The following is a 27,359-nucleotide window of genomic DNA, read 5'->3' on the forward strand; positions in this document are numbered from 1 at the left end:
TTATAATACCGAGGTTAATGAGTTTTGAGCTAAAAATAAATTTACCAAAATCCAGGGGATGAATTATTTTCCCCTGTTCAGTCCTTTGGACATTAACAATAAATGTAGCTGAAGATGAAATAGAATACATAAGCTCAATGGCTTTTGCTTCTGGAGGAATGGTATCATTATAACTTCCATGAGAGATTGGGGCTTCGTTTTATTGTGAAAGAGATTTAATTTTAGGAGGTACATTAAGGCAAAGCGGAGGTCGTCGTTTTCGGGAAGAAATGGTTACAGAAGTCTGGGTATCATCAGAATCGTAGTCGTCTACAATATTAGAAATGGACTCAGGGTCCGGAGGTCGATTTTCGTCCTCCTCCATTTCAACAAATTAAAAAAAAATAAACAATAATTATTATTTTAGAAATAATAAATGATAGAAAAAATACACGCGACTTCGTCTCAAACCAATAACACAAACAAAATAATGAATTCGAAAAGGTAACAATAAATAAATCTTATCTGTACGCCGCACCGTCAGCAAGCCGTCAAACACAGAGCACTTGATGTAAACACGACTGCACACTTCCGAGGTTCGGTGACTAATCAATTATTTATTTTTATTATATTTGTAATTAGTGTATTACCTATTCAATTTGCTTGCCATATTATTCAACAAGATAGTGTTACTATTATGTATTTTGTAATGTTACTATTTTTTTTCTTTTATGTATTTATTTATTGTTTATTTATTGTTTGAAACATTTACAGAGTGTTAACAATTATGACATTTATATTGTTTCGGTGGGAATGTGCACAGATATTAACACCCCAATTAAAAATGTTCACAGCATGCGTAAACAAGGTTAAGTTGATATTAGGCGGAGATGCTAGTAGTGAAAAAGAAAAAAATACAAATATAATAATAATGAAAAGAAATATAGAACATGAATATAAAATATAGTAAATGTACAGAGAAAGGATAAGGAAGAAAAGTAAAGAAAATAATAAAGAAATTATATCTCTTAACTGTTCTCCATAACATATCATGGTAGAAGATGGTTGATTTGTTTTTTAAAATATGCAAGACTGTTTGCGAATATATCTATAAGGTCGCATTCAACTGTATTGTACAGACGACACATTCTAGATAGTGGATTGAAATATGCAATATTGTTATTAAATATATCAATATGGAATATATTTTGGCTCCTTAAATTATGTCTATTAGGGACTTTAATATGAGTATTGCTCAGACAATTAGTGGTAAGAAGTTTATCATGAATAATTTTATATAAACATATTAAGTCCGCAAATTGTCTTCTTTTTTCCAATGTCGTAAATTTGAAGTTAAGTAGACGTTCTTCATAAGATTTGAGTGAGGCATTTAATCCAAGTTTATATGATAACAGCCTTAGGAATTTTTTTTGCACAGATTCAATACTTTTAGAATATTTTATATAATGTGGGTTCCAGATAACACTCCCATATTCCAATTTGCTTCTGACCAACGAGTTTTATAATGTTATAATGGATTGGGGGTATTTAAATGGTTTCGATATTCTATGAATGAATCCAATAATTTTCATTGATTTACTTATAATATCATTTATGTGTACATCAAACATAAACTTTGAATCAAGAGTGATTCCTAGATCTCTTATAGTGGTGACTGCATTTAATCGTACATTATAAATGGAATATGCAAAATCCTTTCGTTTTCTGTTACGAGTAAAAGTAATAATGTAACATTTTTCAATATTTAAAAACATCGTTTTGAATGCACCAGCTATTTAGCGTGTAAAGGTCTTCTTGAAGCTTAACATGATCAGAATCAGTGGAAATTTTGCGGTAAATCTTGAGATCATCGAAAAATAGAACAAAATCACAGCGTAACATGGGGCCAAGGTCGTTAATAAAGATTAAGAAAAGCAGTGGGCCAAGATTGGACCCCTGGGGTACGCCTGATGTTACAATTATGGGAGGTGATTCGTACCCATTTATAAGTACTAATTGTGTTCTATTTTCCATGTAAGACTTAAGCCATCTAAAAAGATCACCGTGAATACCTATTCGATCAAGCTTCTGTAGTAGAATAGAATGGTTAACTTTATCAAATGCCTTTTGAAAATCTGTGTAAATGGCATCTACTTGAGTTCTTTCATTGAAAACATTACAAACATAATTACAAAAGTCAAGAAAATTTGAATTTGTAGATCTGTTGGGAACAAACCCATGTTGATTGATGCATAATTGGGGTTTAAAGTGTGAAAATAAAGAAATATATATTATAGATTCAAAAACTTTCGCAAAACAAGATAAAATGCTGATTGGTCGGTAATTTTTCACAAAAGATTTATCACCAGATTTATGTATTTGAACAATATGTGCATTTTTCCACAAGTCTGGGAAAGTTCCTGAAGATAATGATTCATTATATTATATTAAAAGAAGTGGGTTAATCAACGCGCTGGAACAACATCTTACAAACAAGGGAGGTATTATTTCTGGCTTTCACTCTTCAAGGGTGTTCTTGGCCATCATTTAAAATTATGTAGAGATGAAAGGTGAATTTAAATAGGCGAATTTCAAAATTGCAATGAAAATTGGAGTCGAGTTCAGACTTAGAAGATATGAGATGTTGAATGGAGGGGAGGAAATTTTAGATAAGGCTTGATAGAAGAGAGGATATTTGTTTAGAGAGGGACAACCAAAAAATATGTGATCTAAGGTTCCCATTTCTAGATCACAGAATGTACAATCTGGGGAGTCATCGTGAATTTTAAATAGGTGGGAAGGAACGGAACAGTGTCCGATCCTCATTCGAATAAGTGAAGAAATTTATTTTTTGTAAAAATGGGGGATTGCTGAAACCACGGTATTGATGGGATAATCCTTTGTATTGAGGCATATCAGGTTCCTTTGGATTGACTAGCAATGTACCAATACTCTGCCTAAACATTGCGGGATCTATCTTTGATGATGGAAAAAATGTCAGATAGGGGAATGTGGTTTACGAGGGTAACAGTGGGGTTGGATGCTCCTTGTTTTGCCAAGGCATCCGCAATATCATTACCAATGACACCAACATGTCCAGGAATCCAAATCAGAGTTACAGTTTTACCAGAGCTTTGAATAGAGGCTATCATCTCTCTAATGGCATACAAAGTGATATGCTTATTTGGATTTACTTTGTATTCACACATTATGTAATTGTAATTGTGTACATGTATGATAATTTGAAACCTGTTAATCTGACTTTTCAAGAACGGGAAACCTTCCTAGTTGGACAGTCAAAAGCTTCCTTCCATATAATAATAATAATAATATTTGGCTAATTTATATAGCGCCGTTTTCGTGAGAAATTACCTCAAGGGCGCAATGTAATGTATCTTTTCAAAAAATAAATAAATAAATAACGGTTTCTAACCTAACCTAAACTATAAATTTCCGTTTCGTGGTAGATACTTTCAGTATCAGCTGATGAAAGACCACCATTCAGAATCGAAACTTTGCTTGAAATGGCTTTAAATTTGTTTGGTGACCAGATCTGAATAGCCATGGTACTTCCCCATCTCTTTACTCTCCCTAGAGTACCTTTAGCCACACAAAATACAGAGAGCAGTTGTGATTTTTTAATGATAATTTTGTCAAGTTATTATCTTTTTGCCCCGATATTATCATCCTTATCAACCTTTAAAAATAATTATCTTCTCCACTACCAATTTGGTGTCAGCATTATTATCACCTCTCTATTCGGAAACCTAAGAGGACCATGTCCGCCCCTAGCACCTGCGGCACCACTGATCACAACCCAATCGCAAACTGCCAAACTGACAGAAGTCATGGAAAAAGACGCAAGACTGGACAACATACAAGCAAAAAGTGAACCCAAAACCAAAAAATTGGCCAGTCTGCAAAATCAGAAAAGAGAAAAAGCCCCGGCCGCAAAGTACCACCAAATAGAGCTCACAGAAAAGGAACTGCTAGCCCAGTAGCAAAGGAAACATCCGGCAAATGCGACGATTCAAACAACACGGATGATGACGTATTGTATTTTAATGTTACCAAAAAACGTGACGATAAATGTGAAAAGGATAACAATAAGCATACCAAAGATGCTGAGGAATATAAAGGTGTTAAAATTATTCAAGATTATGAAAGAGTTCCATTAGAATTAAGTCTTAAAAATAGTTGTGATCTTGCCATGAGTAGCTAAGTCGATGATTCGAATGAAAAAACTGACAAAACCAGAGTTATCGACAATCTGGTTAAAGAAACTAACGGTGGTCTTGCAACTGTTGTACCAAGCGATTTGACTCAGGATTCAAAGATGAGTGATTATACTAAGTTAGACTGTGATGCGTCTGCAATAATTTGTGATATTAGCTGTAAAAGAGATGTTTCGATCGCAGGTAACATCGAACATGACAAAGACGGGTTTGTGGACTGTGATAAAAATACCTTAGGTTTAACCGACACCATCCATCCAAAGGATAGCATTAATTGTGATAAATGTGCCAGAAAAAATACTATTAATATTTTAGGATCAGGCAAATGTGAAGATTGCTGCACTATACGGGAATTAGTTAAGATAGATTTTAAGGAAGCCGGCGTTGAACTATGTACAAAAGATGAATTATTGTTTTATATTGACTTAGATCCGGCGAACCACGATTTATCAGAATCAAATTCGTCTCAGGGTGACGAATATATACCGGTAAGCAATTGCATGAAAAGGAGATATGATGCTGGCAAAGTATTCACGATGCTGAATTTGCGAATAGAAGAAATAATTATGGACAATGACACTAGCAAAGTAAGAAAATTGAACGATGACGCATCAGAAACTAAGTCTTCCTCAATTAACAAAAGCTCTTTTGATGAAAACGTGGAATTAGATAATGACTTCTTTAACGTAAATCCAGAATACAGTCAATTTAGATTTAATGACTCAGTCGAAAGCAGAGGGAAGAGGATAGTAAACGAAGAACTGGACCAGTTGACGTACGATTTTCTCGAGCAGTTTCAATATTTAAACGATGATTCTGATGGTTTGGACACCCCATACGAAGTGACCGATGGGAACTACATCAAAACGGCTATTTCCGAACCGAACTTCTTGCACAATCGTCCAAAAGATGAAATGCTGCACAACTTTGAGGACGGCCGAATCGAGTTCATCAACTAAAACGATAATGAAAAAAATGAAAATACCTACATAATATAATTTAATATTTTTAACAGAAAGTTATCATAATCGCCATTTTCAAAATTAAAACGGATTTGTAAAGCATTTAGACTACGCATATTGATGACCACACAAATATATGCCAAAAATATACTATTGAAACTATTCTTCTTCTTTCGTATGGTGGGGGGTCAGAGGGGGACATCTAGATCTGCGAGCCATATTAGGGCCTCAGGCGTCGCCATGTGAACCTCATCAATCCCGCCGGGGAATGAATGGAGCGGGCATTCGTTGACCACATGTTCGGTAGTCTGCACCGCACCACATTCACACATCGCCGACTCTTTAAGGCCCCATCTGTGCATCATGTGGGCACAGCGGCTATGGGAGCACCTTAACCTATTGATGGCGGACCAGGTTTTGCGAGGCAGTGAGAACCCAGGCTGTCTCTCGGTGGGGTCCTGTATGAGATGGGCATTTCCCACGTTGGCCCTTTGCCACTCAAGTTTCCACCTATCTTCTGGGGTGAGAGGTAGTCGGAGGAGCCTCTCTCCTTCCGCCCAGAAGGGCTTTCGGGACTTCAAGCGGCATGCCGGGTGGGAGACGACATCTTCGTGTAGAGGTATTGCGCTTTTTTGCAGCGCCTTCTTGTATTCCCTCAGTGTTGCAATTTCTCGCCTGATGTTTGGCGGGGTTATGTTTGCAAGTACGGGGAGCCAAGGGAGAGGAGTAGATTTTAAAGTCCCGCTGATGGTTCGCATTGTGGCATTAAGCTGAACGTCTACCATGGAAGTGTGGGAAATGAAATGAAACTATTAAAAAATACGGAATCCTCTACTAGACAAAAATTACAAAAAAGTTATAAAACCACATTCGAACTAAGAAACTACATTTATTTTGCAACAAAACTCAACAACATCCTCCCCCCAGGTATAAAACTAAGAGAAAAGTTTAATTTAATTTAATTGAGTACAAATAAAAATTTAAAATCTGGCTGAAAGCAGACAATGAAAAAACATTAAAAATGACACAAGACGGTGTGGTAAAACCATGTATGATTGTGTGAAATGTGGAGATTCGCAAAGAATGCAAGACTGATTTAAGCGTAGTGAGTAAGATTAAGAAAGGGACGCTTAGATGTTTTGGGCATGTGGAGCGAATGAACAAAGAAAGGAGAATAAGGAGAATATATCACGCAAATGTGGATGGTAGTGTATACGATTTTTTTTCAGTTCTAAGAGCTTAGTTAGTTCACCCCCATCCATTAATTATCCAGTGATTCTGCATAATGAATGGCATAACCCAAACGGTTGTCCATATTGACAGGTTACCTCGGAGGTCGCGCTAAAAGTAGCGGCTTTTGTCTGCCGACTGTCGGAATCATATTCTCACAGTGCTCGCAAATATCGCTAACTGACCATAGATGACAGATTGGATCCATATCGTATTGACTTAGGGCTTTATCGATCGTCCGTCCTAGACCTTTCGAACGCTGCAGGTAATGTCACTTAACACGTGTTTTAAAGATGAAGATTAAACATTTTAACACTATGCATTTCCGACTTACTATCAAGAACTCTCGACCAAGGAAATCAAGTAGATGTTACATACTTTGACCTTGAAAAGGCCTTTGACAAGGTCGATATCGATGTCCTATTAAAAAAATAGCTACGTTTGGCTTTTCCAAACAACTTTTATTACTTTTTGTTTCATACTTCACTAATCGCATACAATACGTTTTTATAAAGGTTCTCGCTCTGCTGAATTCCTGTTTTTTTCTGGAGTCCCGCAAGGATCAATTCTTGTACCGCTATTATTTTTGTTGTTCATCAACGATATTGGCTCAATCATCACTCATTCCTCTTATTTATTGTTTGCTGATGACCTAAAACTCTACCGTATAATAAAAAATCTCGCTGACTGTGTCCTCCTACAAATCGATGTGAACTCTATCGCAAACTGGGCAAAAATTAACTGCTTAAGCTTCAGTGCACCTAAATTCAATCTAGTCTCTGTCTCGAGGGCAAAACAGACGATCATATTTGAATATTCAATTAACGATAACATTTTTCATCGCTTTAGTCAAATAAAAGATCTAGGGGTTACTTTTGACAGCAAAATGACATTCCACCAGCACACAAATGACTTATGCAACAGAGCATATAAACTGCTGGGCTTTGTCATTCGCAATTCACGCTCATTTCAAAACCCACTAACAATTAGGCTACTTTACAACTCACTGGTGCTAAGTGTACTGGAGTCGAATTGTATTATCCGGGCCCCATTTGAAGCATCCTATATTTTAAACATTGAAAGAGTTCATAAAAAATTCCTACGTTTCTTATTTTTACGCCTCTATGGAACATATCCATATTTATATCCATCGAGATTTATTCTAGGTATGACTGACTACCATTCTCTACAAGCTCGTAGATGTTTTGCGTTGCTAAAATATTTCTTTCAATTAATCAATGGCCTCATCACCATAACATATTATATTGCCGATTGAGTCGTACAAATCTGTACCCGAATTCGCCCGTGGGAAGAGCGATACGCTATTTAAATATATTAGATAAAAATTTCGACATATTCTTTGGAAAATTCAATGAGTTTGTAAGGTTTTCGGCACTACATTCTCACTGTGAAAATGGTACTTTTACAATTAGTTAGACAAAATATCTGTAATTTTGTAAAAAATTTTGCACACAAATAAAATAAAAAGTAAAATTTTCTGGTTTTTACTTTTCAGGACAAGGAGTGCCTCTTGGTTTAATGATAAAGGTACCGTCTGTCTGAGAGTTGTGAACTTACTTGTTAAGATTGAAGTCATTTGCAAAACTTTATACAAAAGCATTATTTTGGATTTCTTTATGCATGATTGTGGATTAAACAAAGAGTGTGTGCTTGGACAGAAGTGTTTGTACGTGGGGAGTATTCCACCCTCTCTGCCTGCTCCTTCGGTGAAATGGCGTGTTATTAGTCAGAAATAATATGTAATGTTCACTGTAATATATTTGGGACCAATTAAAAAATGATAACTGTTTAATCATGTATTTTTATTTCATATTATGGAGGTTATGATGTCGTGTATTTAATGCTTACCTGTGCTGCAAATAACGTCACCGTCCATGTATATTTTGACTCCAATAAATACGATTATATTTCAGAAGGATAATTTTATTTTAACAGATTACAATTTTAGATTAAACTCGAAAGGTTTTAATGTGGAGAATGACAAACGTATGACATGACTTGTCAGAACGGCTATTAGAATCGGAATGATCTATGGTTATCTTTACGCCGTTCAGGTCTCTGCGATTAGGGATTACACATCTAAAAATTAACTTAAAAGGTTGATAAGTGATTCTCCACACGCCTCCCCTCCAGTTATAAAGTTATAACGACATAAAAAGAAATCTTAATATTTAAAATTGGTTCTTTATACCTAGGACTACAATACTGTTTAAAAACATATGTCTGTGACTTTATTAAATTACTGTATGCACATCATGAACAATTTTTAATGCAATAAAAATTATGATTTTAAGATTATGTGCATTATTGTATATCACCTATATCACTAGTTGTATAAAAATATTCCATGGGCTTAAAAAGTAAATCTATAACTAGTGTGGCTTCAACAACATTTGGTTTGGAGCTTGGCTAAAAATGGGCAAAATTATTTCAAGCTATTGGCTGAATGATGGCATGAATGTCATGTAAAGGTAGCCTAGAAACATCTTGTGTGTTTATACTAGAAGCTGTACAATTATTATTCATATAAAGTAAATTTTCTATTACTGAAATATGATAAAGTACATTATTAAAACTATTTATAATATAAAGTACAAGTTATAAATGCATGAACCTGAAATTTTTGCTTTTTATGAACATATAATAATAGCTTGTCAACTGTTTACAAGTGTAGTCTATTTATATACTAGGTTTGAATACCTGAACTTGCGATAAATTTGCTAATACCATTGTAAACACTTAAGGAGTAATATTTAGATAAAACAGTTTTTTTAACAACACATTCTATCAGGTGTGATGCAGGTTACCTGCATCGCACTTGAGAGGATGCAGTTAAAACAAATGTAGTTATAAACAATTACATTTCATTAAAAGAAATGGTATAAAATATTATTGTATCATATAAATGAGAAAATTTCAACAACATGTTCAATTCCTTTAGAATACATAATGTACTGTAAAACTAAGTACATAGGTTTGTTAAAAGTTGTTGAAAGTACATGTAAAATTTTTGCATAACAAGATTTACATAAAAATGCTTAAAATTTTTTTTTTTTAATATATGAAACTTCAACGCGTATAGCGGAATGGTTTTGAACTTGGATATGTTTATTATATAGGTAAACATTAATATCTGGTATATGGTTTACATGATAAATGTTAAATATTAAGTCCGTTTTATATATATAAGTTATCCTAAGTACATGTTATATGTAATGGTAAGATATAATGGTAAGACATATTTTATATTAATGCGTGATATATTATGCTTGGTACATTTATTGTAAAACATATTAAAGTGTTCGCTACTTAGCTGGTTGTAAGATAATATCTTGTATGTTATGTTGTATCGTGTAATATACGATTTTAAAGTTTACTTAAAACTAGTTACATGTTATTTACATGATTTTAAGAATGAAAAATTTTCATTTGTTACAAGAATTATGATAGTTTGAATACTAAAGCTCAAAATTTCATCAAGTTTTTGTAGACTTTTAGTATTTTTGCTCGGTAAATTTAAAATATATATACTTTGAAATTCCCATGAGTTTGGTTATGTATTTTATATAGATTACTATAAAATTTTGTTTTGTATGAATCAACTTATACTTGATATGAGTTTGTATGAATGTTAATAAGGAAATGAATTTATATTGCCATAGTTCCATTCATTTGCGTACTGATTGGTATCTATCAGGAAAATGAACTTTGCGACCAGATCTTGTTCTTGTAATGTTTTCTGGGAGTGGTTCCTGGACAGATGTTGAAATAGGTACATTATCCTCTGCTGGTACAAAGGCGGGTTTTAGTCGGTCTATCGAGACGCGTTTTGGTTGTCCTTTAACGGTAATGACGAATGTTTTTTCATTACGCTCTTCAACTTTGAATGGGCCTTCGTAGGGGTTCTGAAGTGGTTTTCTTCCCCCATCGGTTCTAAGGAACACATGTGTAGAAGTAGGTAGGTCCTTATGAACAAAAAATTTTCTTGTACCGTGGACGCTGGCAGGAGTTGATTTGATGTTCTCGAACTTCCGCTGGAGTCGTCCTATATACGTATCTGGTTCCTCACGTGGAGTTGCTGCGAAGAAGTCGCAGGGTAATTTTAGAGTTCTACCGTAAGTTAGTTCTGCTGGTGAACACTTTAAATCTTCACGTACTGTTGCTCTAAGGCCAAGTAAAATGAGTGGTAGATTTTCAACCCAATTCTGGTCTCCACATGCCATAAGAGATGATTTTAACGTACGGTGCCATCTCTCAATCATACCGTTGGCTTGTGGGTGATACGCAGTTGTTCTCTGGTGCTTGATGCCAAACTTCTCTGTAAGTTTTTTGAAGAGGCAACTTTCAAATTGACGCCCCTGGTCGGTTACTATGCTGTCAGGAGTTCCATGACGGGCAATCCAATGGGTCGTCAATGCCGTGGCGACCGTTTCTGCTGTCATATTTTTTAGAGGAATTGCCTCAGGCCATCGGGTAAATCTGTCGACCATTGTCAGTATGTACTGGTACTCGTTACATATTGGGAGAGGTCCAACTAGATCGATATGTATATTTCGGAATCGATCCTCAGGTAATATATATGTTGCTAATGGTGCAACAGTATGTCGGGAGACCTTTGCTTTTTGACAGGCTACACATTGCTTGACAAAGTTTTTTATGTCTTTAGCCATGTTATTCCATACGAATCTTTGTTTAATTGTTTTTGTTGTTCCCAGGGTGCCAGGGTGGCAAATATTGTGTACACTTTCAATGACTTGTTTTCGCATGCAAGCCGGTACAAATGGTCTGATGTGACCTGTTGATATGTCACACCATATTGAAGTTTCGGTGCCAGGTATCACCATTTGACGTAAGGCGAGGGCGGTGTCATCTTTTGCCTTCATAAGTTCGTCGTCTTGACACTGCGCTATTCCCATCTGCCTAAAGTCAATAGAAGTAGGACTATTAATCTCATCTATACGAGATAGTGCGTCAGCTACTACGTTATGTTCTCCCGAAACATGTCTAATGTCTGTTGAAAACTGTGCTATATAATCAAGCTGCCTTTCTTGCCGTGGTGAGCTAGAGGCTCGCTTCTTATTAAAGGCGAAGGTAATTGGTTTATGGTCCGTATATATTGTGAAATTTCTGCCTTCAATGTGGTTCCGGAAATATTTTACAGTTTCGTAAATGGCGGTAAGTTCTCGATCAAAAGTGCTGTACTTCTTCTGAGCAGGTGTAAATTTTTTCGAGAAAAATCCTAGAGGTTCCCAAGAGTTGTCGTTGAACTGTTGTAGTGAGGCTCCCATGGCTATGTCGCTAGCGTCGACCATTATAGAAATTCTTGCTGATGGGATTGGATGCGCGAGTAAAGCTGCATTTGCTAATTGCTGTTTACTTTCCTCAAACGCTTCTGTCAGTTCTTGATTCCATGTAAGTATCCTTTTGTCGTTCTTTTTGTAACCGCTGATGCTGTTGAATAGCTTAGTCTGTGTGTTGATAGAATTTGGAAGGAATCGGCGATAGTAATTTAGCATTCCCAAAAATCTTCGTAAGTCTTTTGCTGTTTTTGGTGTTGGAAACTCTGTGACTGCTGTTACTTTTTCTTTAATTGGCGACATTCCTTTTTGGGTGATTGTGTGTCCCAAGAAGTTAACTGTATGTACACCAAATTGGCACTTGTTTATATTAATTACCAGATCATATTCGGCAAGACGATTTAGCAGTAAGTCTAGATGTTTTTTGTGTTCTTCTTCGTTTTTGGAAGCGATTAGTATGTCGTCCAAATAAACGAAACAAAAATCTAAGTCTTTGGTTACAGCATGCATAAATCGCTGGAAGCTTTGTGCTGCATTTGTTAGTCCAAATTGCATACGTGTAAATTCAAATAACCCAAATGGGGTAATGATCGCTGTCTTTGGTATGTCCGCTGGTTCCACTGGTATTTGGTGGTAGGCACGCGTCATGTCTATGGTGCTGAATATCGTAGCGTCTGATAATTTGTGTGCAAAATCCTGCAGTTGAGATATAGGATATTTGTCTACGATTGTTTTTGCGTTTAATCTGCGGTAGTCCCCGCACGGACGCCATTCACCATTTGGCTTCTTGACCATGTGCAAGGGGCTGGCCCAATTACTTTTTGATGGCCTGCAAATCCCCTGCTCCATTAAGAACTTGAATTCCTTTTTGGCTGCTTCTAGTAGAGCTGGTGCCAGCCTACGAGCACGCTCAGTGACAGGAGGTCCCTTCGTCTCTATACAATGGGTTACTGTATGTTTTTGTTTATCAGGAATTTTCATATTAGGTCTTGTTAAGTTAGGATATTTGTTCAGGATGTCCCGATATTTTTGCGATGTAGAAATGGTAGAGACTCCAGAAGTTGGTCCTTTGTAAGTTGTTCCCTTGATTAGTAAACCTGTAGACTGGTCTGCGATAATTGCTTTTTTGAGGTTAACCGTTAAGTTGTAATTGTGTAGAAAATCTGCGCCTAGTATCGGTCTTGAAACATCGGCAACAATGAATCGCCATTTTAATGCCCGTCGTAGGCCAAAATTGAGCTCGACGGTCCTTGTACCATAGGTTTTGATGGGATTACCATTCGCTCCGTACAGCGTAGTGGGATAATTGTCAGAAGTTAAACTGTTCTTGTTATAAGATGGATTTCTCGGTATGACGGACACATCTGCACCAGTATCCACAAGGAATTTCTGTCGTGTTTGCAAGTCATACACGAAGAGACGACAAGTTTTGTTGTTCGGAATCTCACATGTCTCTACTGCAAGGTTCCGCTGTCGTTTCCCGAAGTTTTTTTAGTAAAAGAGCACGGTTGATAGCACTTGTGAGCCTTTTCCCCAAATCGCGTGTGGTAATAGCAAAAATCATTGTTCTTCTCAGCTGGTCTATCACGAGACCTAGACCTGCTTCTTCTTGTGTAGTTATGTTGTGGTGCATTATGATATGAGAAGTTCCTTCGAGGACTTTGAGTTCTTTTTCCTCGGAAATCTGTAGAGCGATTCGTCTGGGTAAGTTTTAACTTGGATACTTCGTGTGTGAGAGCTGAAACTTGTTTCTGGAGTTGAAGCAATATGGATGTTTCGGTTGGTTCCGCTCTTGATGAACTCTGCCTATTCTTGTGATCCACCGCACTGCATTCAGTTGTTTGGTATATGTCAATTATTTTATCTGCTGCTGACGCCAGTTGGTAGATATTATTTTCCGAGAGTGCTGAGAGTATTGCTTGCGCGTGTTGTGGTAGGCGCTGCATCCATAATGTTCGCACTATTTCACTTTCCGCTAAAGCGGGTCCGGCCAATTCAAGCATATGACGTAGGAGTTCTGTGGGTTTCCTATCTTCCAACTGAATCCCTGTGAGAAGACGTGTCAGACGCTTCTCCGCTGAATCTTGGAGACGATCAATAAGTGCTGTTTTGAGAGTTGCATATTTTTCAGCTATTGGTGGCTTCGTGACAATGTCACTCACGCTTTGTAGAATTTGCGAATCTAGGGCTGCGACGATGATATTGTATTTTGTAAAGTCGTCTTTTATTCGTGAATTTGCAAATTGAGCCTCTGTCTGCACAAACCATAATGAAATGTTGTCCTTCCAGCAAGGTGGAAGCCTTACTGAGACATGGTGGAGGTCTTGATTTGTGTTGGTGGATTCCATGTTGTTAGTTTGTTGATTACACGTTGAACTCGTTCCGGAGGTTTGTTCGGAGTAGAATTTATCGAGGTTACTGTCTTGGCTGACAGGTGTGGTCATTTCGCATTTAGTTCGAGATTAGCAAATGTGTGGAAATTTGGCAAATATGCAGATGGATATTTTTTTTTAAAAATCAATGGAATTTACTTTTTTAAAAGGAACGATCTATGTAATTTTTTCGAAACTAATATAGAATCATAAATTGTTGGAATATTTTGGTAATATTATCCGAGATTCGAACCTTTAATTTACAGATTGATATTTGTATACATTTTTCAAGATTAAAAATTTGCTTAATTTATTTTAATAAATGTGGGTAGTTTATCCAATTATAGAATTGCTGATTAATTGTTCCCATTTAAAATTTGCCAGGATTTAGTTGTAACATATTGTTGTAATAACACATTTTGCAAAGTCATGTAGGTACTCAAAATTAAAAATTAAAATTAGTGAAAATTTTAAAACTTTACGATTGCATCGGTTCTTTTGTCTCCAACGGCGTTCTATGCTGCTTGCTGTGGCTTGCAGAATCTCGTGGGGATGAAGTACTGCTAGCATTAAGCGATTTGGTTGCTATTTTCTGCAATGATGTACGTCACTGTGGTTGGAACGTGTTGCTGGAACTCTATATTGCTGCTCTGCATGCACACGTGTAGAGATGATTTGGAATTCTCACTGAAAAAGATTTTTTACGCAAGCTTAATTCTTAAAAGAATAAGAGACATTTTTACCATTAGTTGGAGAAAATAAATCATGAAAATCAGGATGTCTTTAAAATTACAGTATGGGGTTTTGCATTCTCGTATATCTGAAATTGTCGTAACAATCACAGGAAGTAGGTATATACTTCATAATTTTATATTTACTGAGGAGCATTTAGTATTCAGGAACAAAGTGTAAATTAAAAATTTTGAAAATAATTGTAAGAATGAACTCACCGTGTAATTCCTCAGGATTCCGGTCCAATAGTCGTTCTGATCGTCTGATTGTCATTTATCGAAGAGAGAAATATTCAAGAATAATTATAAATATTAAATTTCTATTCTACCGCGTGCAATCGTCGGGTTGTCACCATTTATGGAGGTTATGATGTCGTGTATTTAATGCTTACCTGTGCTGCAAATAACGTCACCGTCCATGTATATTTTGACTCCAATAAATACGATTATATTTCAGAAGGATAATTTTATTTTAACAGATTACAATTTTAGATTAAACTCGAAAGGTTTTAATGTGGAGAATGACAAACGTATGACATGACTTGTCAGAACGGCTATTAGAATCGGAATGATCTATGGTTATCTTTACGCCGTTCAGGTCTCTGCGATTAGGGATTACACATCTAAAAATTAACTTAAAAGGTTGATAAGTGATTCTCCACAATATTAAAATAATATCACATTGGATATTGTTTGTTCTATTGAAGTTTGTTTGGATTGTAAATCATTGCATATTATTCGTGATCATTCTACTGATGCGCTCATATTTGATTTTACAATAAGTTTCACAGTTATTGAGTTGTTTTAAATTTAAAATAAGTTAATCCTTTATTTTCTCCGAAAACGAATGAAGCTTTAAATGGGTTTATATTATTAGAATGGATGACATGTTGTGGAAGTTTGTTTCGTGCTTCCACTACTCTATTTGCAAGGAAGTGTTTCCTAATATTCTGACTAAAATAGAGAATTTTACTTCCACGTCATGACTGATACATACATGACTTTATTATTTGAGAATGAATTCCCTCACCGAACACAAGAGACGCATCTCTCTATGGTGAACAAAAGCTATTATTAGTATTATTTCTTTATAATACATTCTGTAAGATGTAGAAATAATATGAATATTTATTGTAAAAAATGTGTAAGTATGTATTAAAAAAAACATATTTAAAAAAATAAAACATTTATTAAAAAGTAAAACAAATTTTTAGAAAAATAAACTTAAACAAAACCTATTTGTTCACCAAACATATATTTTTTTTTTGTAGAAAACATTTTTTGCCCTCTATATTACATATTGTACAATAAATGATTACATTCAAGGAACACAATAAAGATACTGAAAAGAGAATGAAAAACGTAATATGTAGATAGGTAATGATAACATTAAACAATAACTCATAATATGAATTATGGGAACATCTTTCAGGGAGGTCGTCATCTGCATCCCTCGCTCATTGAGTGGAGAGCTGAGCCACTCGGATGACGTCATCTGCATCCCTCGCTCATTGAGTGGAGAGCTGAGCCACTTGGATGACGTCATCTGCATCCCTCGCTCATTGAGTGGAGAGCTGAGCCACTAGGAGGTCGTCATTTGCATCCCTCGCTCATTGAGTGGAGAGCTGAGCCACTCGGATGACGTCATCTGCATCCCTCGCTCATTGAGTGGAGAGCTGAGCCACTCGGGTGACGTCATCTGCATCCCTCGCTCATTGAGTGGAGAGCTGAGCCACTCGGGTGACGTCATCTGCATCCCTCGCTCATTGAGTAGAGAGCTGAGCCACTCGGATGACGTCATCTGCATCCCTCGCTCATTGAGTGGAGAGCTGAGCCACTCGGATGACGTCATCTGCATCCCTCGCTCATTGAGTGGAGAGCTGAGCCACTCGGGTGACGTCATCTGCATCCCTCGCTCATTGAGTGGAGAGCTGAGCCACTGGGATGACGTCATCTGCATCCCTCGCTCATTGACTGGAGAGCTGAGCCACTGGGAGGTCGTCATCTGCATCCCTCGCTCATTGAGTGGAGAGCTGAGTCACTCGGATGACGTCATCTGCATCCCTCGCTCATTGAGTGGAGAGCTGAGCCACTCGGATGACGTCATCTGCATCCCTCGCCCATTGAGTGGAGTCACTCGGATGACGTCGATTGACTTCCGTGTCCTGCTGGGGAAGCTGGCTAGTCGGTGGCGAAGTAAGCGGGGAATGAGTGCACCCTCCCTTCTGTGGAGGCACTGCAGAAGTGCGGAAGTAGCACAAGTTGCCTCTGCCTCAGCTTAACAGGGCAGTGCAGTATGTTCCTTACTCATCGCTACAGTGGTAGAACCACCTTCAGAGCATTCCGGCCTGTATAGTAATGGATCTTCTTTGTCGTTCCATATCTTCTGTATCTTCCCAGGTATTCAACATGCGAGGCCATAAGCACTACATTCCCTTCAAGCCAGATTGGTTGATGGCCAGATGGTGGAATATTTAGTGGCTCCTTGTTGTGTTTTAATACGACGATGAATGATATTTTCTCTTCACTCTTTTCATATTCGCACAAGTCATCTCCTCGATTTAATTCCACTATGTCATTCGATTATGATTAGATATGAGAACCAATACGTGAATCATTGAGCTCTCGAAGGAGGTCGTTTATGTAGACATTAAATAAAGTAGGAGACATATTACTCCTTTGCCTGACTCCGCTTTTAAGGAATAAGGAGGTCTTTTAAAGGCACCCACCACTGTCCCATCCCGGTATAGGTGACTTATTGTCACCCCTTCGGGACTCTCGCAAGAAGCTAATTTTTTATATTAAAGGATTCGAATTATCAATAAAAGACTCTAGACCTTTAAATGTCCCTGCATATTGTGTTAGCGAGCACTATGCAGAGGATGCTCGAGTTAGTTGTGTTAGACATGCACATGCGTGTTAGTAGCACAAAACAAATATATATAGACGAAGATATATTAGGAGTGATCAGGTCCTCAGCAGTCCCAAAGGCGTGCGACCGGTCGCCGATCAGCCCACAGATGAGTTTCCATCACCGCCCACCCCACGCCGAGGCGTGATTATGCTCGAAGACCCTAGGAGAACAGATGGGTTGTGAGCTAACCGAAGAGAAATAAACTAAAAGAAGAGCGTCACACGTCAACGGGGGGTGGGGAAGGTTATGTAGTTCACTGCGGACGTCACGACGAGCCAGAGCATCGCAATTGGGGGAAGCCGATTATCTAACACAATGTCTTATCCGGGGGTCTGGAAAATTCGGGCTTTATGCAGGGACTGGGGTCTTTATGCCTCGCCCAAGAAGAGGGCTAGGACAAGACAAAACACAAGGGGAGTTCAGTTCCCACCTGAAAAGGAGACAATGTAACATAGAAGAATGAGCAACAAAATACAAAATAATAAAAGGATTACGAGTAATAGAATAATATAGCGATACATAAATAAGATAGAGTAAGATATAACAGTGAATCATAAATATTTGATCAGAAAAAAAAAAGAAAAAGATAAACATGATATATAAATTGGCGATAGTATGAGTGAGAGAAGAGTATAAAGATCAGAAACCAGGGGAGTCAGGAGCAGTACACTCGGCCGAGCTAAATTATTTGAATTTACTCTAAATAACATCGACTCTCAACACAGGCCACCTTTCAACCCAAACCTTAACGAACTTCTTCAGACATCCAAAATTCCTCTGATCCGATACGAGATCTACGTTCAAGATCGGTCTCGTTGAAACATTCAAACCATTAAGCATTTCCTCTCTAGCGTCCTTCAGTATCTCGCAATGCCACAGAATGTGCTCGGCGGTTTGGTTGGAGTCACCACACGCACAGGTGGGGTGTGGGGACAAGGTAAGACTATGTAGCCTCCCTCTAAATTCACCATGTCCGGTTAGAATCTGGGTTGTGTGGTGATCCAACCTAATGTGTGCCCCTTCCATTCTGACTTTAACTGATGGGAAGAAGGAGTGAGTCCATCTTCCCTTTCTCGAACTATCCCAACGCATTTGCCATTCGCTCAGAGTCCTTTCTCGCATCGCTCGAAGAAGGCTTTGGAGAGACACAGCATCACCGGGGGTTAGTTCAACCCCTAGGTGGTTGGCTGGTCTTCCTCTGGTCAGCTTCTTTTTAGTTTGTATTTCTCTTATCTCTAAATCAATGGGCAAAATGCCCGCCAGAACAGGCAACGCGTCCGAGGCCACTGTACGGTATGCACCCGAAAGTGCCAGCAAGGGAACTCGCTGACCCCTCTTAAGTGCAGAGTGGATCAGGACGTTATCCAGACGGTGCTCCCAAACAGATGCGGCATAAGCCTCCTGTGATATGTATACACCTCTGTACAGAACACGCAGAGCCGGAGAACGTAATCCCCACTCTGCAGTTGAGATTCGCCTCAATTTCATAAAAAGAGTCTGGGCCTTGCTGGACACATTTTTCACGTGTGCCAGGAAAGATGATGAGCGGTCCAAAGTAACGCCTAGGTACTTGGTGTCTTCCGCAAACTTGATGCTAGAGTTGCCCATTTTGATCGAGGGGTTTCTTCTTCTACTGAGGAAACCCTTCATGAGCAAGCCTACGGTCTTATGGGGAGCGAAGTTTAACCTATTTAACCTTCCCCATTCTAAAATTTGTTTCAAACCTTCAGCAGCCTTACGCTCAATTTCATACCTACTGTCCCCAGAGACCAAAAACAACTTATCATCAGCGTAGTCTACCGAGATACATCCCTCAGGCAAGGGCAACCTAGAGGAATCATCGAACAGGATGTTCCAGAGTTCAGGTCCAAGGACCGACCCCTGAGGACATCCCATGTCGACATGCCTAGAGATGGTTACGTCACCATACGATATTTCGATTGTTCTATTGGATAGGTAGTCGGATAGAATTTTAAAAAGAGGTTTAGGACAATTACGCGCTTTTAATTTAGACAGTATCATCGGCCACCACGCATGATCGAAGGCACCAGTGATATCTAAAAAGATTCCTATAACATACCTCTTATTACAAACCTTCACCCAATCAAGCGCATTCTGAATGGCGTGCTCGGTGGACATCCCAGGGACAAAACCAAATTGCCTCTCATATGCAGGTGACAGGGTAGTTCGCATGCGCTTTCTGATAAGTTTCTCCAGGATCTTGCTGAAAGCTGGAAGAAGAGTGATAGGCCGGTAGGCCTTGATGTCTGTTTTTGGCTTATCTCCTCCCTTGGGAATGACCCGAAGCACGCCCTTCTTCCATTCCGAGGGGAAAACTCCCCTCCTCATACACGTTTGAAATACCTGAAACATCTCATCCTTTGCGTAGTGCCACACTTTCTTCACAATTATTCCATTCAGTCTGTCAAAGCCTGGTGCCTTCTTTTCACCAAAGCCCTTAATTATCTCGTCCACTTCCGCTATAGTTATTACCATTACGTCCTCCTGAGCGAGGCTAGGTGGAAGCCGTGAAAGATCTCTGATCCTTTTGTGGTGGTCGTTTTCCCCAACTACTGAATCTACTGGGACTAGCTCGCTCAGAAGCGTTCGGAGGGTGGAAGCAACATCAACACTCTCGGCGTCCCCTCCATCATTGTTGGAGATAATGCTTGTTAAATGCCGTTCAGACCCTTTACCGGTTTTATCAATGGCGCTGTGGAGAGTCCACGGGTCGGCGTTACCCACTTCTTGTACCCAATTATGCCAGGTAGCTCGTTTCGCTGTGATGACAGCTGTTTTGAAGGCGCTGCGCGTGCGTCTAAGGTTTAACTCAGCCGCATTCAACTGGTCGGGCATCCAGCCGTCCTTTCTTGCTCGGCCAAGAGTTCTGGCTGCCTTCTTAAAAGCACTCTTCAGCGAAGTCAGCTCATTCGACCACCACGGCGTCCATATAATCCTCTTTGGGTTTGTTCTTCCCAGAGATGACTCTGCAGCCGATACCACTGCTGCGTTAAAGAAATTCCCCAAATTATCCGGATCACAACACGCTACGTCATGGAATCCCCTTAAGGTATCGCGTAACGTTTCCCCGAAGTTATCCCAATTCGCCTTACAGGTTCTAAAGTTCCAGGAGGATCTAGGAGCTTCATTCTTAATAACACCCACCTCGAATGTAATTAGCCTGTGATCAGAGTTAATCGCGGATTCATGTACATGCCACTTAGATATTAAGCCAGTAACGGATCCAGAGTAGAGAGTTAGATCGATGTTACTCTCGCCTGAGAAGTTTGAGAAAGTGTAGCAATTGTTGGGTTCATTAAGTAAACTAAGACCTTGCGCCGCAATGAGGTCAATGACGGCGTCTGTGCGTTCCGTCAATAAGGAGGTCTAGAAGAAACTCCTGCCACCAAATTGACTACTGCTGCTGGGACATCTCGCTTTATGAGTTTTTTTTCCATAACAAGTGTTTGCAAAGGCCTTGCTTCGGTCGAAAAACCACCAATGGAGAGTGGTTTTTTTTTTTGTATTAGACTATTATTGGTTTTTTGACTCCATAAATGGCCATGTCGGTGTTGAGGCGCTTTTGAATTGGTTATTCAGGGTAAATAGTTTGTCTTATATCAGCACAAATTAGATGTTTTTCAAATGGTCTTGAAATCATTGTCGCCAAGGAAATCAGTGAGTAATTTCCTAATATTGATGCATCCAGTTGATTGGATTTCAAGATTGGCATGATAACAGTTTGACTCTTGTCCATCGGTATATGTGTGTGTCTTAGGAGGCTGGACTATATGGCGGCTAGAATAGTAAAGAGCTGATCTCCTGCTTACCTCACACGCTCAATACCAAAGGCATCGTTCCCTGGACTTTTTCCTAGGGCGGTATGCTTAATGGCACATGACCAATGCAGCTGTAACATTCGCGATCAGGTCATCACTGGCTGCAGATGGACAAGTTATAGATGGTTTCTTGGTATTTCCTTCTTCATCTTTCGTATGGTGTGTGGGTCAGAAGGGAACATATAGGTCCACGAGCCAGTCTAGGGCCTCAAGTTTTGCCCCATGGACGAAGGAATGCAATCCTTGAATGACTACATAAATATTCGACTTGGTTAATCCATCCACGAACAATGTCTTTAATTTTGAAACACTTGTCTGGTGGAGTTTCTCAGTGTTTTTACAAAAGTGTCGTAGAGAGAATCTAGTTCTGTATTTTGAACCTCGTTATCACAGTTTAGTCTCTTGTACCTTATGACACCTGAAGGTTTTATTACTGACAGAAAATCCTTTGCCAGAGCGTTGTAAATAATATCATCATTTTCAGAATTTGCCGCCCATTTTCTAGTCTATATTGTCTGTTGGATATAACAAGTATAAGATTGCGATCTACTTGGACAGTTAGTGTGAGATGATCTGACCTCATCGCATTGGCTGCTGTGATATTCACACTCTTCATGGCACTATTCAGCCCTGTGTCATAATGCAGTGATCAAACCATCTGGTGCTTCCGTGGGCATCACTTACATAAGTGAATGTATTAGAGCTTAAACTCTTCTTCTTTTGTATGAGGAGGGGTCAGAGGTAATATCTAGGTCAGTGAGCCAGTATAGGGTCTCAAGCGTCGCCCTGCGGCTTTATCAATCCCGCTGGGGAATGTATGCAGCGGGCATTCGTTAACCTCATCTTCGGTGGTCTGCACAGCACCGCCTTCTCACTGAGCCGTCTCTTTGCTAGAACTTAATTACACAATGTCTGTGTGTTTAAAATAATTTTCTGCACAGAACTGTGCAAGTTCACATCCAAAAAGAGACTAGGATCTAAATTAAGATTTCTTAAATAATTGAGTTAGAGCTGCGTGTAATAGATTAAGTATTTTCTGTATTTTCACTACGTACGAGAAAACGAATACATAAACTTGTATAAATTTTTTGTAAAACTGTGATTTACTTTGAAAGCATTAATTAAATTGTTTTCTAGATTACAGTTCTAAATAACTGAGCGCTAAGAATAAATAAGTTATGACTAGCGGGCGGAAATCGTCAAAGGTTGGAAAACTGTGCACCAGAGTTCTGCAGGGCACCTGTTGAGAACCACTGCCTTAAGGTCACATCTCTCAATCCAGGGGATGTAGGTGGTGGATGAGAGTTCTGCGGGGAACTGGTTGAGCGCCACTGCCTTGAGACTACATCTCTCAATCCAGGGGATGTAGGTGGTGGATGAGAGTTCTGCAGGAACTGGTTGAGCGCCACTGCCTTGAGACTACATCTCTCAATCCAGGGGATGTAGGTGGTGGATGAGAGTTCTGCAGGAACTGGTTGAGCGCCACTGCCTTGAGACTACATCTCCCAATCCAGGGGATGTAGGTGGTGGATGAGAGTTCTGCAGGAACTGGTTGAGCGCCACTGCCTTGAGACTACATCTCTCAATCCAGGGGATGTAGGTGGTGGATGAGAGTTCTGCAGGAACTGGTTGAGCGCCACTGCCTTGAGACTACATCTCCCAATCCAGGGGATGTAGGTGGTGGATGAGAGTTCTGCAGGAACTGGTTGAGCGCCACTGCCTTGAGACTACATCTCTCAATCCAGGGGATGTAGGTGGTGGATGAGAGTTCTGCAGGAACTGGTTGAGCGCCACTGCCTTGAGACTACATCTCCCAATCCAGGGGATGTAGGTGGTGGATGAGAGTTCTGCAGGAACTGGTTGAGCGCCACTGCCTTGAGACTACATCTCTCAATCCAGGGGATGTAGGTGGTGGATGAGAGTTCTGCAGGAACTGGTTGAGCGCCACTGCCTTGAGACTACATCTCTCAATCCAGGGGATGTAGGTGGTGGATGAGAGTTCTGCAGGAACTGGTTGAGCGCCACTGCCTTGAGACTACATCTCCCAATCCAGGGGATGTAGGTGGTGGATGAGAGTTCTGCAGGAACTGGTTGAGCACCACTGCCTTGAGACTACATCTCTCAATCCAGGGGATGTAGGTGGTGGATGAGAGTTCTGCAGGAACTGGTTGAGCGCCACTGCCTTGAGACTACATCTCTCAATCCAGGGGATGTAGGTGGTGGATGAGAGTTCTGCAGGAACTGGTTGAGCGCCACTGCCTTGAGACTACATCTCTCAATCCAGGGGATGTAGGTGGTGGATGAGAGTTCTGCAGGAACTGGTTGAGCGCCACTGCCTTGAGACTACATCTCTCAATCCAGGGGATGTAGGTGGTGGATGAGAGTTCTGCAGGAACTGGTTGAGCGCCACTGCCTTGAGACTACATCTCTCAATCCAGGGGATGTAGGTGGTGGATGAGAGTTCTGCAGGAACTGGTTGAGCGCCACTGCCTTGAGACTACATCTCTCAATCCAGGGGATGTAGGTGGTGGATGAGAGTTCTGCAGGAACTGGTTGAGCGCCACTGCCTTGAGACTACATCTCCCAATCCAGGGGATGTAGGTGGTGGATGAGAGTTCTGCGGGGAACTGGTTGAGCACCACTGCCTTGAGACAACATCTCCCAATCCAGGGGATGTAGGCGGTGGATGAGAGTTCTGCAGGGATGTGGTTGAGCGCCACTGCCTTAAGGCCACACTATGCTCTCAATCCAATGTATATAGTTAGATATTCTTGTGTAAGTCCTTGTGCAGGTTGGGCGATCAAAGGCATTTGCGATCCCCACCAGCAAGTGGGTACAGGCCACCCTGAGGCCGTTGAACAGGGACAACTGAGCGCCGGTGGAGAGGTTCTGAGAACAAATAATATAATATTGTAAGCACAGTCAGAATGGCAGATTATTAAATGATAGGTTTATTGTATTAATGACTGTTTCCTAAATAAATAAAATGAAATAGGTGCCTTGAAGACCACTTTTTGTCAGAATTTGACTTAATTTTACATCACAAGAGTCCCAACTGCTTCTAACCGACTGGAGCCAGTGGGACTCTGACATTCCCAATTAGCATTTTATGTTGTGAGTGGTGGGGAGGGGAAAGAGATGGGAAGAGGAAGGTTGAAAGTATTTAGCTATTCAGATCTGGTCACATAATAAACCTAATGGCATTTCAAGCTGTGTCATCTTTCAGGATTCTATGTTTGTTGCAGGAAGGAGGAAGCACAGAGGCCGTTGAATAGTTCCTCAGTCGAGCTGTTGAACTAAAAAAAAAAATTGTTATTAAAACAACCTATTCTCATGTGACAAATATCAACCTTGTACAAATGTTGTACGTGCGTTTGGCTTATTTCTCGTCTATGCACTGATTGAAGAGATCAATTACGCTAGTTCCTAGGCGCATCTTCCATTGAAATACCGGTAGAACAAGGACAGCTTTCCTACCTGTGCTCTGAAGATTGCGATTCGTAGACTGCCCATTTCTGCAGAGTCAAGTATTTTGGGTTTCTAGACCAGAGGTGGCTGCCACATTCAACAGTGGGGCGCACTTGATGACTGAATAATAATGCGATAAGTATCTTGGCATTTAAGAGAGAGGGTTAGAATCTGGTCCGATGTTTCTAATACTATTATAAGCTTGGTTGATAATTCATCCCAACGTTACATACCCAGCATGGTCTACTTGATCTGACAGGGAGCCCGCAGACCTCGATACGGTGCTTAACACCATCTGGGTGAACATTGTTGTCAGTAGAAAACACTCTGGAGCACTCGTCCTCGGGGACTATCTTCATTGATGTCTGAAATGTAGGCATTTTTTAATGATTTGTTCATTGTTAATTTTATTCAGTGGAAACAAATACAGCAAATGGCAAAAATAATAGGATAAGTCGTTAGTACTTAGTAAACTTATTATCACATATTTCAGTCAGTTTGCTAAATAAGACACTAACATTAATATAACGCTTTATTCACATTTACTTACTTACTTACTCTCTAATGTCATTTCACAATCAAATGCCACATATATTTGAAATTCTTTTTTAAAAATATTTCTACGATTTTAACTATGACATGTTATCATTGTTTATGGTATATGTATACCGTTGATATTAAATAAATATAAATCCTACATCACACAATAGTGTCGGAAGGTTACTTCTCGTAACCAACCCAGATTCAATAAATAATAATAATTTTTCTGAGGTTTTTGCATATTGTTGGTGTAATTTTTATATAAAAATAGTGTAATTAACACATAGGTTATGTGTTAAAAATAAGGCAAGGAAAATAATAAAGTAAGGAAAAGTAATGTGGTTTTTAACATTAAAAATATATATACCAGAAAATAAACGTCAGGTTTGATCGCAGGCCGTATTGCGGGTTGTAGGTTCCCGACCCCTGATGTAAACCAGTGGAACTATATTTTGGGCGTGTCGATGTAAAAACAAATTTATTTTTCTTCGGGTGAAAGAGATTTTTTACAATTTAAAAATAATTTTAAATACCTTTTGTAAGGACTAAAAGCGTTGCGTCATTTGACTTTTTGGAAGGTAAAAGACGATATGGATACAAGAAAACATTTGCTGGCACTCTAACTCTGCAGGCCGAGCTCACCTAGTAACTGAGAACAGTAAGTGAGAGGCGATAGAAACACTTAGTTAATTAATATTAACAGGGATTACAAGTTGCACTCAACACTTATAAATGGTATCCGGTTTTAGGCTTTTATTTCAGTCACGCACTCATTACACCTCTTTAGGTTCAATGGGGTATAACTTCTTGTACTCAAATAGTCGCCTAATCTACAAACATATATCTGTTCTCTGAAGCTGGACACTGCTAGGCTATCCAAAACCTTGGATGAAGCATATTACAGCTTATAATCCCAAAAGTCAAACAACTATTCTTATTTTTTTTAAAGAAATTCCCGGGTTACGAATAACCTGACAATAATTGAAAATCTCCTACTACCACCACAGTAAGTGAATGTTGCATTTGTTATGATGGAGGACTTAGTCAGCCAAAGAACTAAACACACTATGCCTGGGTGGGACCCAAACGCGATGTCAGCTCAGCCATATTTTGTCATTCCATATAAAAATAATTCAAAAAAAATTCTCAAACTATCATAAATTTTTATCAAATTGCGGTCGGAACCTTTGGTTTCATAGAAGTGTACATTTCAATTATCCTGTGGTTAACTTCGGGATTTGAATATAAAGCTTGGCGATTTCTCTTTATTAACGATTTCTTCAACGCACTCTGGTTCCACGTCTGACGACCATCGGTGGATAAAAACCATAGTCAATCAACCAAAGCTTCATGGAGAACCAATGCCAGAAAGCTTTAGGAAAAGCTATCTTCTTCCATTTTACAAAAATAAGGGAGACTCTAGGAAGTGCGACAATTATAGAGGGATAAAGCTTATGTCTCACACCATGAAAATATATGAGAGGATTATAAACACACGAATTAGGAATATTGTAAAAATACACGACGATCAATGCGGCTTTGTATCGGGGAAATCAACAATAGATGCTATTCAAACAGTCAGAATCATAGTTGAAAAATATCGAGATGCAAAAAAAGATTTACACATGGTATTTATAGACTTGGAAAAAGCATTTGACAGGGTACCCCGAAGCCTGATATGGGCGGCATTGAGATCTCATAACGTACCAGAAGGATATGTGCTCTCCATACAAGATATGTATACAGACGTAGAAACACAAGTAAGATGCAC

At 39.2% G+C, this 27,359-nt stretch overlaps 1 protein-coding gene across 3 annotated transcripts in view; it reads right to left on the reverse strand.

The window, feature by feature from the left end:
* Nucleotides 1-24,128: 24,128 nt before the first annotated feature.
* The window catches only part of LOC149414301 (modular serine protease-like), a 64,118-nt gene continuing 60,887 nt past the window's right edge, over nucleotides 24,129-27,359 (reverse strand). For 2 of the 3 annotated variants that reach the window (XM_089643672.1, XM_089643671.1), the window contains 2 exons: nucleotides 25,282-25,413; nucleotides 24,129-24,469 (listed from right to left, as the gene is read on the reverse strand). In XM_089643672.1, coding sequence (XP_089499798.1) covers nucleotides 24,305-24,469; nucleotides 25,282-25,413 — 297 coding nt within the window. In that variant the 3' untranslated portion in view covers nucleotides 24,129-24,304. Of the gene's footprint in view, nucleotides 24,470-25,281; nucleotides 25,414-27,359 lie in introns of those variants that run through there. The other variant, XM_089643673.1, reaches the window with a different exon arrangement.

Source organism: Hesperophylax consimilis, chromosome 20 (genome assembly GCF_061612785.1).
Source record: "Hesperophylax consimilis isolate HC1 chromosome 20, BYU_Hcon_1.0, whole genome shotgun sequence".
Classification (NCBI taxonomy): Eukaryota; Metazoa; Arthropoda; class Insecta; order Trichoptera; family Limnephilidae; genus Hesperophylax; species Hesperophylax consimilis.